This window comes from Mytilus californianus, unplaced genomic scaffold (genome assembly GCF_021869535.1).
Source record: "Mytilus californianus isolate M0D057914Y unplaced genomic scaffold, xbMytCali1.0.p SCAF_5, whole genome shotgun sequence".
In the NCBI taxonomy this organism is placed as follows: domain Eukaryota; kingdom Metazoa; phylum Mollusca; class Bivalvia; order Mytilida; family Mytilidae; genus Mytilus; species Mytilus californianus.
The window spans coordinates 118957317-118980417 of NW_026262701.1; the positions used below are offsets into that span (position 1 = coordinate 118957317).

At 33.8% G+C, this 23101-nt stretch overlaps 1 protein-coding gene and 1 long non-coding RNA gene across 3 annotated transcripts in view; both read right to left on the minus strand.

Annotated features, from left to right (window-relative positions):
- LOC127700851 (beta-secretase 1-like) overlaps positions 1–23101 on the minus strand; it is a 50901-nt gene that overhangs the window by 11476 nt on the left and 16324 nt on the right. For both annotated transcript variants that reach the window (XR_007981739.1, XM_052204546.1), the window contains exons 6-9: positions 13860–13994; positions 11696–11797; positions 11141–11293; positions 8800–8884 (exon numbers count right to left, since the gene is read on the minus strand). Coding sequence is in view for 1 of the 2 variants with exons in the window: in XM_052204546.1 (XP_052060506.1) it covers positions 8800–8884; positions 11141–11293; positions 11696–11797; positions 13860–13994 (475 nt within the window). In the remaining variant the exon portion in view is untranslated. The remainder of the gene's footprint in view (positions 1–8799; positions 8885–11140; positions 11294–11695; positions 11798–13859; positions 13995–23101) is intronic.
- Positions 18960–22392, minus strand: LOC127700860 (uncharacterized). The gene is made up of 2 exons (XR_007981747.1): positions 21608–22392; positions 18960–20141 (listed from the first exon to the last, which is right to left on the minus strand). It is a non-coding gene; the product is annotated as an uncharacterized LOC127700860 (long non-coding RNA).

A 23101-nucleotide genomic window follows, 5' to 3' on the forward strand; every position in this document is an offset into this window, starting at 1 on the left:
ATAACTGATAACTAGCAAAAGTCTCTGATTTACCTGTTCCAGCCTTATCAGACCATGTAATCAGATTATAGCGTAAATGATCATCAAGAAGATATTTATTTTTAGTTGAAAATAAAAGTTTTTAAAAACTTCAGTGCAAAAATTGAAGAAATAGATCGCAAATACATTCGCAAATACATTGTATTTACGCATCGTCTGTGTGCAATCACTTGGCCATTTAAGTAACGAATTTTTTCATTGGTCGAGAAGAAGAATCTATTTAAACACGACCAATGAACATGATGAATACACGTGATAAATTTGAATACACATTACTCAAGAAATTTACGATGAAATTTATGAATGAGAGTAAAATAAGTAAAATAAACTTTTATTAAAGATAACGAGGAGTGATTTATTTTATTAGAAAGTGAAAAATTGTTGCTTGCAAGTAAAATTTGTCTGTCAACTGTCACGTTTTAGAAATAAAATATTTTTTTAACATCGATCGTTAATTCATCCATCGGGAAATATGTACGGAATTGCTGCAGCATTTGTATAATGTCACTGGTAAAGAATTTCACTGGTATTAACTTTGAAGAATTTGTCACGTTTCGTTTATATCTACCTGCCAATGAAACGTTTTGACAATTATACACACGGAAGCGTAATGTAAAACTATGGACACTGGTCAGTTGGTTCATTACAATTTTTTCTGTTTTAAAAGGTTGTATACCAAACATCTTAAACATAATTAATTTTAATACTGAATCAACATGTTCTTTGCAAAGAAGAAATGGGTTAAGCGAAAGGCAGATGATGTTTTCAACTCTAAAGAGGATAAAGACTGAGGAACAGGCTGTCCAACAAAATTACAAACTGTCTTGTTACTAGATCTCTAGAAAGTACAGAAATTAATATTTCTGAAGCTGTACAGCACTGGAAGGCCCAGAAGAACATGAGGATTTTTCTTGAACTATATATACATTTTGACTTATTTAATTGACTGTGATATAAATGCTTTCTGTGTTTAAAATGAATTTATTTCATATATATATTCTTATTCTTTATCATGTACATGTATATTAATACTGTGTATGATTGCATATAATGATTTATGACCAATTGCTTCAGGTCACAATAGTTCACTCTAAAATAGGGTTAAATGCCCTTGAAATTTTGCGCCTTAAAAAATTTCTGGGGAGAACACTGGCAGTTCTTTGTATTTATACATCCCTGGCTTTCAGATGTTTTGGTTTGAGTGTTTTGATGAAGGTAAATCAAGAAAAATGCATCTGATGCTTACCATCAGACATTTTAAAACATTTTGCGTGCTTAAGAATTTTGTAAAATTTGACAAAAACAACATTTTCAAGTGCTAAGGGTGAGTGTTTTGAATATAATTGTACAGTGTTTTGACCTTTCAAAATCATCAATGATCTAACGAATACTCAATGGAAATGTCACAATATCATTTCATTATGCTGGTTAAGCCAATCAAATTAACACATTTATCGTTTCACACACTGTGTAATGGGATACGACAAATATCTCTTCATGCGAGAATTAGATAACAGGCCACTACCCTAAATGAAACTTCAGTATATTACCTGATGTAGAATTAGATAACAGGCCACTACCCTAACAGTAACTTCAGTATATTACCTGATGTAGAATTAGATAACAGGCCACTACCCTAAGAGAAACTACAGTATATTACCTGATGTAGAATTAGATAACAGGCCACTACCCTAACAGAAACTACAGTATATTACTCATGTAGAATTAGATAACAGGCCACTACCCTAACAGAAACTACAGTATATTACCTGATGTAGAATTAGATAACAGGCCACTACCCTAACAGAAACTACAGTATATTACCTGATGTAGAATTAGATAACAGGCCACTACCCTAACAGTAACTACAGTATATTACCTGATGTAGAATTAGATAACATGCCACTACCCTAACAGTAACTACAGTATATTACCTGATGTAGAATTAGATAACAGGCCACTACCCTAACAGTAACTACAGTATATTACCTGATGTAGAATTAGATAACAGGCCACTACCCTCAGAGAAACTACAGGATATTACCTGATGTAGAATTAGATAACAGGCCACTACCCTCAGAGAAACTACAGGATATTACCTGATGTAGAATAAGATAACAGGCCACTACCTTAAGAGAAACTACAGGATATTACCTGATGTAGAATTAGATAACAGGCCACTACCCTAAGAGAAACTACAGGATATTACCTGAAGTAGAATTAGATAACAGGCCACTACCCTAAGAGAAACTACAGGATATTACCTGATGTAGAATTAGATAACAGGCCACTACCCTAAGAGAAACTACAGGATATTGCCTGATGTAGAATTAGATAACAGGCCACTACTCTAACAGTAACTTCAGTATATTACCTGATGTAGAATTAGATAACAGGCCACTACCCTAACAGTAACTACAGTATATTACCTGATGTAGAATTAGATAACAGGCCACTACCCTAACAGTAACTACAGTATATTACCTGATGTAGAATTAGATAACAGGCCACTACCCTAAGAGAAACTACAGTATATTACCTGATGTAGAATTAGATAACAGGCCACTACCCTAAGAGAAACTACAGTATATTACCTGATGTAGAATTAGATAACAGGCCACTACCCTAACAGTAACTACAGGATATTACCTGATGTAGAATTAGATAACAGGCCACTACCCTAAGAGTAACTACAGGATATTACCTGATGTAGCATTAGATAACAGGCCACTACCCTAACAGTAACTACAGTATATTACCTGATGTAGAATTAGATAACAGGCCACTTCCCTAACAGTAACTACAGTATATTACCTGATGTAGAATTAGATAACAGGCCACTTCCCTAACAGAAACTTCAGTATATTACCTGATGTAGAATTAGATAATAGGCCACTACCCTAACAGTAACTACAGTATATTACCTGATGTAGAATTAGATAACAGGCCACTTCCCTAACAGTAACTACAGTATATTACCTGATGTGGAATTAGATAACAGGCCACTACCCTAACAGTAACTACAGTATATTACCTGATGTAGAATTAGATAACAGGCCACTACCCTAACAGAAACTTCAGTATATTACCTGATGTAGAATTAGATAACAGGCCACTACCCTAACAGAAACTACAGGATATTACCTGATGTAGAATTAGATAACAGGCCACTACCCTAACAGAAACTACAGTATATTACCTGATGTAGAATTAGATAACAGGCCACTACCTAAACAGAAACTACAGTATATTACCTGGTGTAGAATTAGATAACAGGCCACTACCCTAACAGAAACTACAGTATATTACCTGATGTAGAATTAGATAACAGGCCACTACTCTAAGAGAAACTACAGTATATTACCTGATGTAGAATTAGATAACAGGCCACTTCCCTAACAGTAACTACAGTATATTACCTGATGTAGAATTAGATAACAGGCCATTACTCTAAGAGAAACTACAGTATATTACCTGATGTAGAATTAGATAACAGGCCACTACCCTAACAGTAACTACAGTATATTACCTGATGTAGAATTAGATAACAGGCCACTACCCTAACAGTAACTACAGTATATTACCTGATGTAGAATTAGATAACAGGCCACTACCCTAACAGTAACTACAGTATATTACCTGATGTAGAATTAGATAACAGGCCACTACCCTAACAGTAACTACAGTATATTACCTGATGTAGAATTAGATAACAGGCCACTACCCTAACAGAAACTACAGTATATTACCTGATGTAGAATCAGATAACAGTCCACTACCCTTACAGTAACTACAGTATATTACCTGATGTAGAATTAGATAACAGGCCACTACCCTAACAGAAACTACAGGATATTACCTGATGTAGAATTAGATAACAGGCCACTACCCTAACAGTAACTACAGTATATTACCTGATGTAGAATTAGATAACAGGCCACTACCCTAACAGTAACTACAGGATATTACCTGATGTAGCATTAGATAACAGGCCACTACCCTAACAGTAACTACAGCATATTACCTGATGTAGAATTAGATAACAGGCCACTACCCTAACAGTAACTACAGTATATTACCTGATGTAGAATTAGATAACAGGCCACTACCCTAACAGTTACTACAGTATATTACCTGATGTAGAATTAGATAACAGGCCACTACCCTAACAGTAACTACAGGATATTACCTGATGTAGCATTAGATAACAGGCCACTACCCTAACAGTAACTACAGTATATTACCTGCTGTAGAATTAGATAACAGGCCACTACCCTAAGAGAAACTACAGGATATTACCTGATGTAGAATTAGATAACAGGCCACTACCCTAAGAGAAACTACAGGATATTGCCTGATGTAGAATTAGATAACAGGCCACTACTCTAACAGTAACTTCAGTATATTACCTGATGTAGAATTAGATAACAGGCCACTACCCTAACAGTAACTACAGTATATTACCTGATGTAGAATTAGATAACAGGCCACTACCCTAACAGTAACTACAGTATATTACCTGATGTAGAATTAGATAACAGGCCACTACCCTAAGAGAAACTACAGTATATTACCTGATGTAGAATTAGATAACAGGCCACTACCCTAACAGAAACTACAGTATATTACCTGATGTAGAATCAGATAACAGTCCACTACCCTTACAGTAACTACAGTATATTACCTGATGTAGAATTAGATAACAGGCCACTACCCTAACAGAAACTACAGGATATTACCTGATGTAGAATAAGATAACAGGCCACTACCCTAACAGAAACTACAGGATATTACCTGATGTAGAATTAGATAACAGGCCACTACCCTAAGAGAAACTACAGTATATTACCTGATGTAGAATTAGATAACAGGCCACTACCCTAACAGTAACTACAGGATATTACCTGATGTAGAATTAGATAACAGGCCACTACCCTAAGAGTAACTACAGGATATTACCTGATGTAGCATTAGATAACAGGCCACTACCCTAACAGTAACTACAGTATATTACCTGATGTAGAATTAGATAACAGGCCACTACCCTAACAGAAACTACAGGATATTACCTGATGTAGAATTAGATAACAGGCCACTACCCTAACAGAAACTACAGTATATTACCTGATGTAGAATTAGATAACAGGCCACTACCTTAACAGAAACTACAGTATATTACCTGGTGTAGAATTAGATAACAGGCCACTACCCTAACAGAAACTACAGTATATTACCTGATGTAGAATTAGATAACAGGCCACTACTCTAAGAGAAACTACAGTATATTACCTGATGTAGAATTAGATAACAGGCCACTTCCCTAACAGTAACTACAGTATATTACCTGATGTAGAATTAGATAACAGGCCATTTCTCTAAGAGAAACTACAGTATATTACCTGATGTAGAATTAGATAACAGGCCACTACCCTAACAGTAACTACAGTATATTACCTGATGTAGAATTAGATAACAGGCCACTACCCTAACAGTAACTACAGTATATTACCTGATGTAGAATTAGATAACAGGCCACTACCCTAACAGTAACTACAGTATATTACCTGATGTAGAATTAGATAACAGGCCACTACCCTAACAGTAACTACAGTATATTACCTGATGTAGAATTAGATAACAGGCCACTACCCTAACAGTAACTACAGTATATTACCTGATGTAGAATTAGATAACAGGCCACTACCCTAACAGAAACTACAGTATATTACCTGATGTAGAATCAGATAACAGTCCACTACCCTAACAGAAACTACAGTATATTACCTGATGTAGAATTAGATGACAGGCCACTACCCTAACAGTAACTACAGTATATTACCTGATGTAGAATTAGATAACAGGCCACTTCCCTAACAGAAACTACAGTATATTACCTGATGTAGAATTAGATAACAGGCCACTACCCTAACAGAAACTACAGTATATTACCTGATGTAGAATAAGATAACAGGCCACTACCCTAACAGTAACTACAGTATATTACCTGATGTAGAATTAGATAACAGGCCACTACCCTAACAGAAACTACAGTATATTACCTGATGTAGAATTAGATAACAGGCCATTACCCTAACAGTAACTACAGTATATCACCTGATGTAGAATTAGATAACAGGCATTACCTGATGTAGAATTAGATAACAGGCCACTACCCTAACAGTAACTACAGTATATTACCTGATGTAGAATTAGATAACAGGCCACTACCCTAACAGTAACTACAGTATATTACCTGATGTAGAATTAGATAACAGGCCACTACCCTAACAGAAACTACAGTATATTACCTGATGTAGAATTAGATAACAGGCCACTACCCTAACAGAAACTACAGTATATTACCTGATGTAGAATTAGATAACAGGCCACTACCCTAACAGTAACTACAGTATATTACCTGATGTAGAATTAGATGACAGGCCACTACCCTAACAGTAACTACAGTATATTACCTGATGTAGAATTAGATAACAGGCCACTTCCCTAACAGTAACTACAGTATATTACCTGATGTAGAATTAGATAACAGGCCACTACCCTAACAGTAACTACAGTATATTACCTGATGTAGAATTAGATGACAGGCCACTACCCTAACAGTAACTACAGGATATACCTGATGTAGAATTAGATAACAGGCCACTACCCTAACAGTAACTACAGTATATTACCTGATGTAGAATTAGATAACAGGCCACTACCCTAACAGAAACTACAGTATATTACCTGATGTAGAATTAGATAACAGGCCACTACCCTAACAGTAACTACAGTATATTACCTGATGTAGAATTAGATGACAGGCCACTACCCTAACAGAAACTACAGTATATTACCTGATGTAGAATTAGATAACAGGCCACTACCCTAACAGTAACTACAGTATATTACCTGATGTAGAATTAGATGACAGGCCACTACCCTAACAGTAACTACAGTATATTACCTGATGTAGAATTAGATAACAGGCCACTACCCTAACAGTAACTACAGGATATTACCTGATGTAGAATTAGATAACAGGCCACTACCCTAAGAGTAACTACAGGATATTACCTGATGTAGAATTAGATAACAGGCCACTACCCTAAGAGTAACTACAGGATATTACCTGATGTAGAATTAGATAACAGGCCACTACCCTAACAGTAACTACAGTATATTACCTGATGTAGAATTAGATAACAGGCCACTACCCTAACAGTAACTACAGGATATTACCTGATGTAGAATTAGATAACAGGCCACTACCCTAAGAGTAACTACAGGATATTACCTGATGTAGAATTAGATAACAGGCCACTACCCTAACAGAAACTACAGTATATTACCTGATGTAGAATTAGATTACAGACCACTACCCTAACAGAAACTACAGTATATTTGGCCACTACCCTAACAGTAACTACAGGATATTACCTGATGTAGAATTAGATAACAGGCCACTACTCTAACAGTAACTACAGGATATTACCTGATGTAGAATTAGATAACAGGCCACTACCCTAACAGTAACTACAGGATATTACCTGATGTAGAATTAGATAACAGGCCACTACCCTAACAGTAACTACAGTATATTACCTGATGTAGAATTAGATAACAGGCCACTACCCTAACAGTAGCTACAGTATATTACCTGATGTAGAATTAGATAGCAGGCCACTACCCTAACAGTAACTACAGTATATTACCGGATGTAGAATTAGATAACAGGCCACTACTCTAACAGTAACTACAGGATATTACCTGATGTAGAATTAGATAACAGGCCACTACCCTAACAGTAACTACAGTATATTACCTGATGTAGAATTAGATAACAGGCCACTACCCTAACAGTAACTACAGTATATTACCGGATGTAGAATTAGATAACAGGCCACTACTCTAACAGTAACTACAGGATATTACCTGATGTAGAATTAGATAACAGGCCACTACCCTAACAGTAACTACAGTATATTACCTGATGTAGAATTAGATAACAGGCCACTACCCTAACAGTAACTACAGTATATTACCTGATGTAGAATTAGATAACAGGCCACTACCCTAACAGTAACTACAGTATATTACCTGATGTAGAATTAGATAACAGGCCACTACCCTAACAGTAACTACAGTATATTACCTGATGTAGAATTAGATAGCAGGCCACTACCCTAACAGTAACTACAGTATATTACCGGATGTAGAATTAGATAACAGTCCACTACTCTAACAGTAACTACAGTATATTACCTGATGTAGAATTAGATAACAGGCCACTACCCTAACAGTAACTACAGGATATTACCGGATGTAGAATTAGATAACAGGCCACTACCCTAACAGTAACTACAGTATATTACCTGATGTAGAATTAGATAACAGGCCACTACCCTAACAGTAACTACAGTATATTACCTGATGTAGAATTAGATAACAGGCCACTACCCTAACAGTAACTACAGTATATTACCTGATGTAGAATTAGATAGCAGGCCACTACCCTAACAGTAACTACAGTATATTACCGGATGTAGAATTAGATAACAGTCCACTACTCTAACAGTAACTACAGTATATTACCTGATGTAGAATTAGATAACAGGCCACTACCCTAACAGTAACTACAGGATATTACCGGATGTAGAATTAGATAACAGGCCACTACCCTAACAGTAACTACAGTATATTACCTGATGTAGAATTAGATAACAGGCCACTACCCTAACAGTAACTACAGTATATTACCTGATGTAGAATTAGATATACCAAACTTAAAACAGTCAACGCCCACTCCTTCATCATTCACTTCACCAACAGGTCTCAAATATTGCTGTAAAAATGTCAAAAAAGTTACTGAGGATAATTAGTATCACAATTATCATGATTATGGAACTGTAATGAAAATGACAGTCTTTGTTGCATGCTGTAATATTTTTTGTATTGCAGAAGCAAGATTTTCAAAAGGAATTCCTTTGATTTTTTTATTATTGTAAAACTACAAAGAGATTGATTTAGTAAAAATATACATCATTTTACATTTTGATAGCATCATATGTATACAACATTTTTCCTGAAATAGTAATTACTAATCTTGTATTTTGTCATTTGCTCAACAATTACAATAATATATACACACATATATATGTAGGACTCTAAAGTGCGATGTGGACGCTAAAACGTGATGGTCACACTAAAAGGCGATGGTCTACGCTAAAGTGCAATAGTTTGATACACTAAAGTACAATGGTGCAAACTATATAACAAATATCAAGTCAATATCTTCAAGTATGACGAAAAAAAGTGTGGAAAACTGATTATTTAAGTGAATTTTTCGAAGTCCAAGGACAATAACTCTGCACAAAATTATCAGACCTGAACAAAATTCAAACTTAACCTGTAATTTGTCATGATAAAACTATATATCAATTATCAAATCACCATCTTTAAGCATGACGAAAAAAAGTGAGGAAAACTGATTATTCTAATGCAATTAGTTTGTATTAATGGCTCTGATTGGATGATGACAAGCGTAAAATTCTCAATCTCCCTGTCTGTAACTAAGGAAGCTGACATTTTGAATTCCCGAATATATTGACATGTAATTTCTCCAATAATAAGCAAAAAAACTCACATTTGGACCTACAAATCTTCTTTTCATCAAATTTATTACATTTTGAAGCGGACAAGAACCCAGAAAAAGCCCGGTGTTTACGTTTGATGCCAGAAGCACACCTATGATGTCACCTAGTTTAGGCACCAAAGAAGATAACATCATTTCACAGAATTTTCGTTTAATGAAAATTTTACACAGAAATAATGACTAAAATTGAATGATTTGTTTATTTTGCATTAGAATAGAGATAACTGTATTGTATTTGAAGCTTTGCAGACGTCCATCGGTAGTTTTACTGTCGCAAATACCTGTTTACCTGTCTCCGCGTTATCTCTAAATTCAAGTGAATTTTCTAAGTCCAAGGACTATTTCTCTGCACAAAATCATCAGACCCGAACAAAATTCGAACTTGATCTGTAACTTGTCATGATAAAACTATATACCTATAATCAAATCAATATCTTCAAGCATGAAGAAAAAAGTGTGGAAAACTTATTATTTGAGTGAATTTTCTAAGTCCAAGGACCATAACTCTGCTCAAAATCACCAGACTGAAACAAAATTCGAACTTGATCTGTAACTTGTTATGATGAAACAATGCACCAAATATCAAATCAATATCTTCAAGGACGAAGAAAAAAGGTGTGGAAAACTGATTTGCCGAACTGACGGATGGCCAGACAGACAGACAGACAGACGGACGGAGTGCACACCTAAAGTCCCCTTCGACTTCGTCGGTGGGGGACTAAAAATGAGACACATATTCTACCAAATGTCATCGATATATGCAACTAATAACTAAGGCCTTTAATGTGGAGCCTTAGCCTACTCCGCATAGCAATCTATATATACACCGGGCCACACAATGACCAGTGTAAAACAAAAAAAAAGAGAAAGACAACAGCTTGATTAATAAACATAATAATAAACGAAAAACTACAATAATAGAAACACAGCAACAAACGAAAACCATTGCCTGAACCCCATTCCCGTTACACCATAGCACTTTAGCATGCTATACTATTGCACTTTAGCGTGTTATACTATCGCACTTAAGTGTGTCATGCCTTTAGCGTTTAACTCCATCCCACTTTAGCGTATACCATCGCACTTTAGCGTGACCATCGCACTTTAGAGTCCTACATATATTTTTGAATTTACAGTACACCAATCAATTCATGTTGCAAGCTGCTTATATTTTTTCAACTTTTTTATTATCCAAAATTCTTCAGTATTGTTTTAAATGAATTGTTGGCATTTTACATACAAAGGTGATCATAATAAAAAGCAATAATAAGCAGTTAATTTGGATTGATAAGAATCAATTTGACGTTGTGACTTTCAGTGACTTAATGAAAACACAGAAGTTATCTGAAATTCATAGAATATTTACTTATTCAGATTTTTAGGGCTACCAGATTTTACTGTCCGAGAATCATGCTTTTTAAAAGGATGTAAATAACACTTCCATACCTGAGGAGCAATTTTGAGTTCAAACATTGTACCATCACCTACTGGTATAGACAATGCTATCACTGGAAAAGAACTATATGGAACAGCAGAAGTTTTCCAACACATATGAGATAGACCACTATAAAACTGATCTGATGGGGCTGCAGGCATCTTCTAGAAATTAAAAAAAAAATTAATGTTAGATATTATATGACCTTAAAACAACATTTCAACTTATATAAAAATTCATATATGATTTTTAAACCACCCACTCAAAAATTTAGCAAAAGCTTTCATCAGGTTCTTTTAATAAGTTATGTATGAGAGAGAGAGAGGGAGAGATAGCAATTAATGGTAAAACAAAAAACAAAACCCTTTATCTATTTCAGTGATGTCCGTACAATTTTCATCAGGTTCTATTAATAAGTTATGTACAAGAAAAAAGAGAGAGAGAGATATAACAATGAATGGTAAAACAAAATCCTTCAATTCTTTCAGTGATATCTATACAATTTTGTACTATAGTTTGCAAAAACTTTAAATGTTTAAAACAAAAAATTATATTTTTCCACTTACCTGGACAAAATTTTTAACCTTGGAAACAACACCTGAGAAAACTTTCAATGGAAGACGAAGATTAGTTGTACCACTGTCAACAATAGTTCTGTCAAAGTTATACTGAAAAAGAATTATTAGAGCAAATAAAATAATCAAAGTGCTTGTCAGTACTGAGAGTAAAGATTGCATTCATTTTGCAGTGGGAAATACAAACTAAACATGGTATTGTATTAAGCATTGGAAGGTTTGACTACAATTATGGACTCTGGTCATGGTGGATAATTGTCCCATTAGCAATCATACCAAATCTCCTCATATTTATAAAGGAAGATAACTCCAAATTTAAATATTATTTCACATTGACATCATTGATATTTTTAGTACAGATACAAGATACATGCACTGTGCACAATTTATATAATTTTCTTGACAAGTATGGTTATACAAACACGTAATGTCTTGAGGGATTGTGTATGGATAGGAAGTGTAGAATGTTGTGCTCAATGAACTACATTATTTTTTATCTCATAAGTAGTGATAAAGTTTGGAAAATTGATAAGCTAGCCACATAAGGGTTTTGATCAGTCAAAGATATAACTCTATAGGGTTATTACAGAAAATAACTTGCGTGTGTTATTACAGATACTTTCATGAGTTGTCTACTCTTTATTCCTTAAATTTTCTAAATCTGTAATAACATATGTTTGTTATTTGTAAAATTATTTCATTTATAGTGGGCTCTAGGGAACTCTTGAGACTTTGCGCAGAAACTAAATGCATAGCCTTGATAACTAATTTTTTAATTAAATTAATTCATTTTTGATTAACCATGGTAAATCAATGAGACGAGGCTATTAAGGGATAAACTTAGCTGTGATAACAAGGCTAGGTTATTAAAGGAATGTAACTTATTATATAAGACACTTGGGAATTACTGAGAAACTTGCACAGAACCTCATTATATGCTCTGGTCATTATTTCTTACAATAAATTAAAATACATTGTACTTAAGCATGATGTATGTCTGAGCAAATGCTTTGAAGTGATATAGAGAAGCTGTGATAACACCCTTTAGTTATTACAGGCATATTTTTTCTGTAATAACATATAGGTGTACTATGCAAAATTGGCAAACTATGAACTGTTATATCTTTCAATAGTTAAGTATACATATAGACAAAAGTAATATCAATAGAACTTTTATACATTTTAACTAAACTAATGATGTATATTGTCCCTTTGAAACATGTAACATACATATGTTATCACAGTTCTTTGATTTTTTAGTCCACAATAACAAATGTATGTTATTTTTCTGTAATAACCCTATAGAGTTATATCCCTGACTGTTGATTGCATGAATGCAATATTTACCACAAAAACACAGGCAACATGTGAATCTCACTCATTTTCAAAAGGGATTTTTTTTTATTAAAATGCACATCTTTTCTATGTCAGTTCGACTAGAGGCTCCAAAGTAACTGAATCACCAAACTTGCAACAACATTCAACATTAAAACTGTTAGCATAAGTATAGCCATCTTTCACACACTAATATAAAATAAGAAATTAAGGACAAAACGATAAACAAAATCAAATATAACAGACAGCAACCAACATTGGACAGTGGTGTACCAATACAACATACAGACAGCAACCAACATTGGACAGTGGTGTACCAGTACAACATACAGACAGCAACCAACATTGGACAGTGGTGTACCAATACAACATACAGACAGCAACCAACATTGGACAGTGGTGTACCAGTACAACATACAGACAGCAACCAACATTGGACAGTGGTGTACCAGTACAACATACAGACAGCAACCAACATTGGACAGTGGTGTACCAGTACAACATACAGACAGCAACCAACATTGGACAGTGGTGTACCAATACAACATAACAACCAACTGTAATCAAACCATCGTCTGTGCTGTGATTCAGTCAATTTTACAGCTATTCAGGCATTTTTTCTGATCTCATTTTCAATATTTTTTCTTTATACCAACTCATGTAAGACATTTCAAGACCTTTTGATTTTTTGGCCAACTTAGGAATACAAAATTTACATTTGTTTGAAAAAAAAATCTCTGATTTTTTTCAACTTATGATGAAAAAGTATGGTAAATTAAATAGACTAATCTTAGAACAATTATGTAACATGTTAGCATACCTCTTTACAATCTAGACTTAAACTGCTTCCATCTACGTTTACATCCACGATAACAATATCGTAATACCATTGTTTATGTATTGGTGTATAATAAATATCTCCTTTATATAGTCCAGGGTCTTTTCCTCCAAATGTCTGAAATTGTAGGTATTTGTTAAGATGCAACCATGACAATAGTAAAATGTAGTCATAAAAAGGTTAGAGCAGTGTTTGGGTATCCATTTATTGAGCTGGATAAAAAAAGAGGTGAAATGATAAGATAAAATATTTTCAATCCGTATTGTGATATTTAAGGAAAGATTCGATGCATATCAAGTTACATACTATGAATAAATATTTTCTTAATGTCCACCAATTTTTTAGGTAACATCATTTGTGAAAGTAGTTCTTTTCTTTCAAAATTTAACAAGGAATTAAAAAGAACTAAATTGAAACAGATTTTAATCTATTGTCATTTTATGTGTTTTCTGAAAAAATGTAAAAAAAATTATAGAAAGTATCTTTTAAATTTCAAACATATTCAAATATATCATTCATACCCTAGTAGCTATCTTTGTACTGTAAACAGATTTGTGAGAAAATTATAATGATACGGTGTGATTCTGTGAATTATTAACCCTTTAGGTTAACCAAAACCAGAACTTTTTTGGAATTTTTGCTGAAATTGTAATGTGTATAGTTAGTTGAAGAATGTTGCCGTCTTTGATATAAATAAAAACAGAATGTGTCCATGGGACACAGATGCATCTGCCTATATATTGTAGGCAGGAACAGCATCAATTAATAGTTCTGAAGGAAAAGTTTGAATCTAAAAAAATAAAAATGTATAACCTGGCTTGGGCAGTAAATGCACCTAAAAACTACAGGAACCATCCTCTATAGACTGCTATTGATGATATTACAATTCCTTTTTTGTAACCCAGAAACCACAAGTATTTTTCACATTATCAAGGGTCATAACTGCAGAGCAACAAATATAAAATTCCTAAATGCATACCCAAATTTCACAAGAGTGCACACACTGAAATGTCTCACCTTCTTTCCTAACCATTGATATTATGTTGATAGTCCTAAATGAAAGCTTTACTACAACTATTACATAAACTTAACATGATCCAAGAAAATGAAGTCAAGGTCATAAAAACCAAACGAGAAATACATGTACACCTTACAATCATTCAATACACTAAATATAGTTGACCTATTGCTTATAGTTTCTAAGAAACAGACTTAACCAAGAAAACTAAACATTGACCAATGAATCGTGAAAATGAGGTCAAGGTCAGATGAACTATGCCAGGCAGACATGAACAGCTTACAATCCTTCCATACAACAAATATAGCTGACCTATTGCTTATAGTATAAGAAAAACGGACCAAAACACAAAAATTTAACTATAACCACTGAACCATGAAAATGAGGTCAAGGTCAGATGACACCTGCCAGTTGGACATGTACATGTACATGGCATGAAAATACGGATTTAGTGTTATTGAAATTTCTTGTTACAAAGTGTTGGAAATTATTTAAAATTAAGGAATGTATCTCCCTCATGCAAAGCTCTGATTCCCTGCCTGGCTTTGGCTATACTTTTTTGTCCTTTTTTGGCTTATAGCTCTTCATCTTTTCAATAAGCTTTGGATTTTCAAATATTTTGACCTCGAGCATCACTGAAGAGACATTGATTGTCGAAATGCACATCTGGTGCAGAAAAATTGGTACCGTTTATGTTATTACAATCCTTCCATACGCCAAATATACTAGACCTATTGCTTATACAGTAGACTCCGGCAAATCGGATACCCAAAATGTCAGCTAAAAATATCCGATTACCCGATATATTCAATTAGACGATGAATGTATATTCATTGAATATTCTGCAATAATGAGTAGATATAATCCTGAGATGTTACTAACCCTGACAATTGCTAAATATGTGAAAGGGCTGGAGGATTGATGGAGTGTTTTTTATCAGTTACATCACGACGATGTTTGTGTAATCAAAGCGCGAAAGCACTGTAAAGGCAGTTAATTACAGGTTGTGAGTATTTTTAGTCCAGTTATATCATTATCTTGCATAGTACATTGTACTTACCAGAGGTGGCTTTCAGTATTTAAGATTTAGAGTTCTCTAATGATATTGAACAAGTTTTATGAATGTCATATTCTGAGCACTATATGAAGGCGATTGTTCTCACTTGTTTATGAACTAGTGCATTATGTCCAGTTTGTACCTTTTTTATCTATGTTTATAGTCAAATACTGTTGAAAATAGTTTGGCATTTTCTTTTTAGTAATAAGTAAATGTTATCAACTGTATTTTATTCAACTTTGCAAATGTGGTTTGTTACTGGTAAGTACAATGTATGGATGATAGTTGTTTCATTGGCAATCATAACACATCTCCTTATTTATATAATGATCTATATTCAACGACCTCAGGTACAAAAAAAATGTATGTAACTAAACTATGATGGGAAACCTTTGACTTCTTCTTTTATATAAACTTTTGATTTGGTACCATAGAACTATGTAGAATAAATGTACATTGCAACATGCTAACTCTTTCAATGACAATACTTTTTTTAGAAACTATAACTACAAGCAAAATTATATTTCCAAGTATAAAGTAATTTATGAATGAAACAAGAGTGCACACACTGAAATGTCTCGCCTTCTTTACTAATCATTGATATTATGTTGATAGTCCTAAATATAAAGCTTTATTACAACTGTCACATAAACTTAACATTAACCAAGTAAACTAAACATTGACCAATGAACCAAGAAAATTAGGTCAAGGTCAGATGAACCATGCTAGGCAGGCATGTACAGCTAACAATTCTTCCATACAACAAATATAGTTGACCTATTGCTTATAGTTTAAGAAAAACAGACCAAAACACAAAAATTTTAAACTGAGCAATGAACCTTGAAAATGAGGTCAAGGTAAAAAAAAACCCTGCGTGACTAACAAATAGATCATAAAATATTTCCATACACCAAATATAGTTGAACTATTGCATATAGTATTAGAAAAAAAGACCAAAACTCAAAAACTTAACTTTGACCACTGAACCATGAAAATGAGGTCAAGGTCAGATGACACCTGCCAGCTAGACATGTACACCTTACAATCATTCCATACACCAAATATAGTAGACCTATTGCATACAATATAAGAAAAACAGACCAAAACACAAAAACTTAACTATAACCACTGAACCATGAAAATGAGGTCAAGGTCAGATAACACCTGCCAGTTGGACAGTCCTTCCATACATCGAATATACTAGACCAGACCTATTGCTTATAGTATCTGAGATATGGACTTGACCACCAAAACTTAAACTTCTTCACTGATCCATGAAATGAGGTCGAGGTCAAGTGAAAACTGTCTGACAGGCATGAGGACCTTGCAAGGTACGCACATACCAAATATAGTTATCCTATTACTTATAATAAGAGAGAATTTAACATTACAAAAAATCTTAACTTTTTTTTCAAGTAGTCACTGAACCATGAAAATGAGGTCAAGGACATTGGACATGTGACTGACGGAAACTTCGTAACATGAGGCATCCATATACAAAGTATGAAGCATCCAGACCTTCCACCTTCTAAAATATAAAGCTTTTAAGAAGTTACCAAACGTTGCGCCGGATCTCTATCCCTATGTCGAGCTTTCTGCGACAAAAGTCGCAGGCTCGACAAAAAGGAGTTCTTAATTAAGAAATAAACTGATTCGCTGAGCGCAGCTGGATACACCCGCAGAGGTCCAACCCTGAACAGTTGGGGCAAAAATGGACACAATATTCAAGCTTGATACAGGTCTGAATTTGGATTGTAATTAAATATTTGACATTTTATAGTTTCTGAATAAAAGTAGTCAAAGAACTTGGAATCGGTTATATGAATTGAATTTATATTCAATTAAAGATTTCTTGCTGTTGTGCAATACACTGTGCTGTTGCGCAATACTTAATAAATCTGTTGCCAGACTATAAACAAATAAAGTTCAATTTCTTCTCAATGTCATATTTAAAATTTATGAAAATCAATAGGGAGATTACATCAATAGCTATAAATAATTCACCAAAGTTTCATGCGAACTGCTTAAAGCATTTTTGAGTTGTTGTCCAAAAGCTGGAAAATCCCCCCTTTTTTAATGAATAAAACCCCATAACTCAGAAATGTAAAATCTAAAATTTATAAAATTCTAAAGGTAGCTTACGGATTGATAATTTAGTCTTAGATGCAAGATTTTTTTATCAGTTGTTAGTGGCTTTGAACTAGCTGTCAGTAAATGCGAGTACTCTCAGATCTGTACTTAGTGTCTTTTTGTTGTTTGGATGTACAACTACCCGGCCACGTCCACTTGTATTTGTATTTATCCATCTGATGAGTTAAGCCTCTTTCAACTGATTTTTATAGTTCATTCTTATATTGTACTGTTACACCACTGTCCCAGGTTAGGGGGTGGGTTGGGATCCCGCTAACATGTTTAACCCCGCCACATTCTGTATGTACATGTACATGTATGTGCCTGTCCCAAGTCAGGAGCCTGTAATTCAGTAGTTGTCGTTTGTTTATGTGTTGCATATTTGTTATTCGTTCATTTATTGTACATAAATTAGGCCGTTAGTTTTCTTGTTTGAATTGTTTTACATTGTCATTTCGGGGCCTTTATAGCTCATTGTGCGGTATGTGCTTTGCTCATTGTTGAAGGCCGTACTGTGACCTATAGCTGTTAATTTCTGTGTCATTTGGTCTCTTGTGGAGAGTTGTCTCATTGGCAATCATACCACATCTTCTTTTTTATATTTACATCAACAGATATAAACAATTCACCAAAGTCAAGGTGAGACAACAAAACTTAGTTGTAAGATCTCTGAAATTTTTTACACGGTACAAGTTTTTCTAATTGTTGGAGATTGTACGGTGACAGTAACACCTGTAACTGCTTAACCCATTTCTTATGCACTTTGGTTAGATAAACTCACTGAATATCATACCACATCTCTTTATTTTTATATGCATTACAATTTACATGTGCATGTAATTGTAAATAATATTTATACATATATATTAGAACAAACTTCATTGTGTCACTTTTATTTATGCATCCTTTGGCACAATACAAGTTCTAAAATTACACAACATAAAACAACTAAATGTTATATCAGATGAAAGTTTTGTTTCAGTTCCATTCATAGGATTTATTAGAATTTTGTATGTTTTGCCAAGTCCAATAATTAGCTCTATGTGCATGTGTTAATTGGAGACTTTTTTATCCAGTATAAGAGTTTTGGAACTAATTCTGTTTCTTTTTTTGAAAAAAGTGAGCAAACAAATCTTGCACATTTAAACCTTTGTCTGCCATCACACTGTCACCTGGATCACATAACTGAACTATTCTACATCTTTCAACTATTTCACAGTCACTGGTACAACCAACATATGCATTAGAGACATAGTTGACTAAACCACCAGGTGTCGAACATACAAGTATTTTCAGTGTTTCTGTTTTTATATGATGAAAAGGTTGCCTGAGCTCTAGGAGCTTTAGGTTTTATCACGGGATATTCTGTGCTGTCGATAATAATCCAAGTTGTAGGAAACTTTAATTTGAAGTTGGATGGCGAAAAATACATGACTAAACCACTAAATGGCCAAGTGTTAGCCTCACGCCACTGTTAAGACATAAAAACAATCCGTGTTTACACAATATTCTTAACACTAGTTTCAATCTAGAATCTAGACAGTTCAAAGTTGGTTGTATAATGCCTCAATTTCATCAAAGTCATAAAAAAACTGATTTTCAAATGACACCCTATCAATTTGAAAATATATGTATCTCAAACAATGTGCTGCTGGACCAAGTGTGGTCAAAACAAATAAAAATTTAGTATACAACTCTAAACCGGTATAAAAATGCATGGCTGTGTCACGTGTCTTCATTTCAAAATTCTCTGCTGAAAATATAGGCATTGATGGTGTTTGCGTAATTCCATCTGTGAAGCTCAACATTAGCTCGGCAGTTGGTGGTGGACAGTCATAAATCCTGTCTGCAGTATGAATGACTTCTTCAGGAAAACCAACTTTACAATCAAAACTTTCCTCTAGATTTCTACTACATTATTCATCAAGTTTAGTTCTTTTGTTTTCACAGGAAACTGCCCTGATTTTTCTTTTTGCGAACGATTCAGTCTCTTGCTTGGTCCAGGAAAATAGGCTGGGAATGGCAGTAGACTTAAGTCTCTGTATGGTGGGTTTGCGCCCTGAAAAAGGTTATAAAACATTAGTTTTTTGATAATTAAATGAACTTCCATTAGCAATGCATACTTTGTACTACCTGGCAAAATATTAACTAGATTTATTCATAACAATCTGGATAAAACTATGTTAGCCTGATTCAATGTACATCAAAATGTATGTTATGTAAATCCAAAGGACAAACAATGAGAGACATATGCAACAAACATACATTGTTTGTACCTAAATAGCTATAATATAGATGAGAGCATGTCATTGTTTTGTTCCTGTTAAGGTATCCGGTCGTTCCGTCCCCAAACCGATCCGGCCCCAAGTCGATCCGGCCCAAAGTCGATCCGTCCCAAGTCGATCCGGCCCACGTCGATCCGGCCCAAAGTCGATCCGGCCCCATAATAAAATATGAATAAACTATATTGACTTTGGAGGATTTTAACAGTATAAATGGATTTTGCAAAAAGTATGGATGATGGATGACAACAGGTAAGTGAAGTATAGGTGTACCAGTCAAAGATTTTATTTTAAATCGATACGAAACTGAGTGTGATTGTGTCTGTTTGTATAGCAGCTTCAACATTTTAATATGAAGTTATTTTCCATGATAACTTTGAATGTCATGGCGATTTTTATTTTATTCAATTCACACACATAATAGCTAAATAAATATTAACAGTCCAATGGAACCTATAAAATTTAACTCATAATATAATGACTTGTTTCATCAAATCATTAGTCTATAATTGGTTTGTTTATTCAACAAAAACAAATGATGAAAGACTTGTTAAGATCACAGTCAATTGAAAGAAAATGATAATTACTGCTGATTAATGTTGATGTCTGTTGATTGTACTAAATTCTGTTATATACGTTTTTATTATAATTATACCCAATAATCTTGAAAACTTGTAATGAAAACATAATCAACCTACTTGTTTTATACTCATCTAAAGAAAATATTTGTCAAAGGCCATTTTTTTACCGTACACCTTTTACATTATAATAAAATTCATAAACATTTATGAATTACAATTAATATATATCTTTATTTTTATTCCTTATAAATATATTTTTTTATTGGGGCCGGATCGACGTTGGGCCGGATCATCGTGGGACGGATCGACTTGGGCCGGATCGACGTGGGGCCGGATCGACATGAAAGCCCTGTTAACATTGTCATTGATATTTTTCAAGAAAGTCTATGAGGCATAGCTTATGCATTCCTGTCATCACTACATTAGCATAATTACTGCTAAAATAATTCTCAGTATGATATACCTCTTGTAAGAAATCATTATAATTGTAGCAAGCACCAAAAAATCTCAAACAGATCACATTGAAATGTAATCCAAAAAATTATGACGTCTTGAATTAACCACCCCCTTTTATTCTAAAACGATAATTGCGGTTGTAAACAGACTTTGGTTTATTCGCATGGCGATTACATATATATCTTAAAAAGAAAATAGAGTTTTACCATGAATAGTTTCCTGCACGTAGTCTTTTTCAGTAAAATGTGCCTTGCAAACAACAGCTGATTGAGATGGACTCCACGATTTCATCGTGTTCTCGTCCAATCTGCGTATGGGCCATGGCGTTGATCCAACTTTTCCTTCTTTTTAAGTCATTTGGAAATGCATGTCCTCCTCTTAAATGACATCCAGGTACACAACAACAAGTACTTGGCATCGTTAATTAAAAATGCAACTGTAATAGTTGCACAGTGCAGAAACCGGAAGTTGAAGAACAGGATAGGCTACCACGGCGCCACCTATTCAGGAACGATAATTTGCTACTTTATATAACTGCGAAATAACAATAACGTTAGACGGGTTCGCGTGCATAAACAGAAATGCGCTTTAAATTGTATAATATAATTCATGTTCAGTCGACCTTTAATTATTATATCAACGACTGAAATGATTTATAAACATCTAGATTGCAGATAACACTCGAAATTAACCCGACCTCTTTCCACACGGAATTCAAATAATTCTAGTTTGTCAATCGGTTGACTGCTTATAATGTAAAATACAAATATATCAAAAGTTTTTAAAACTAACAAAACACGATGATCGTTTCTCTATTTCCCAATGTAAATGAAATGAAACAAAAAACATTTTATATCACAATAAGAAGAGGAGATAATCAACATTTTCCGGATCTACTTGGAGCCTAATGACCCCCCACGTAGATGAGTTGGATATCGCGGAAAGAAAGATTAACACGGCAACTAGAAAGGCATTAAAGCACTGCCTTTAAAAAATTATCAGCTGATTATGTAATGATTAAATTTGTTTGCAGTTTTTAAATCCTTTATTTATTAAAATGAATCAAATGTCCTGAAATATTTATGTGAATTATTATCTACCATCCATAGTTTGTCTTTATTTGTTTTGTAAGCAAATTAATATCCATTATTTACATTATCACACAGGTAAACTAATTTGGCTATAAATAGATCTAAGCATGTCTGTGTAGAATCTCCAAACTAAAATCGTATTTGTTATAATTTTATTTCTTTAAATAATCAAATTTAAATTTATGAAAATAATCATGATTGATAAAATATTATTGCATAAAGTTTACATTTTCTGAAGACTATTTATATTTAGGTCATAGTTCTAGAGGCTTCCTCACAAATTTGTAAACATCCAAAATGGCGTCCATGACATGTGGTTACTTTTGCACATGTGAAAAAAATATATCTGACAAAAGCCAGATTTCTCTTATCAAAAGGGATTTATATTTATATTGCAATAAATTATTCAGAAGGAGGTACATTCAGTTTAGATTATATTTCTGATTCTGTAAACATTCAGAGTTTAATCAAAATTCTCCAAACAGCAACGTCAACTTGTCTACTGAGTATTGCATATTTTATAAATAAATTCAAACCATTTGAAGTAGAAGGGCATCTAATTCACATGACAATAGAAGACAATGATTAAAGACAACAATTTATTAAGAA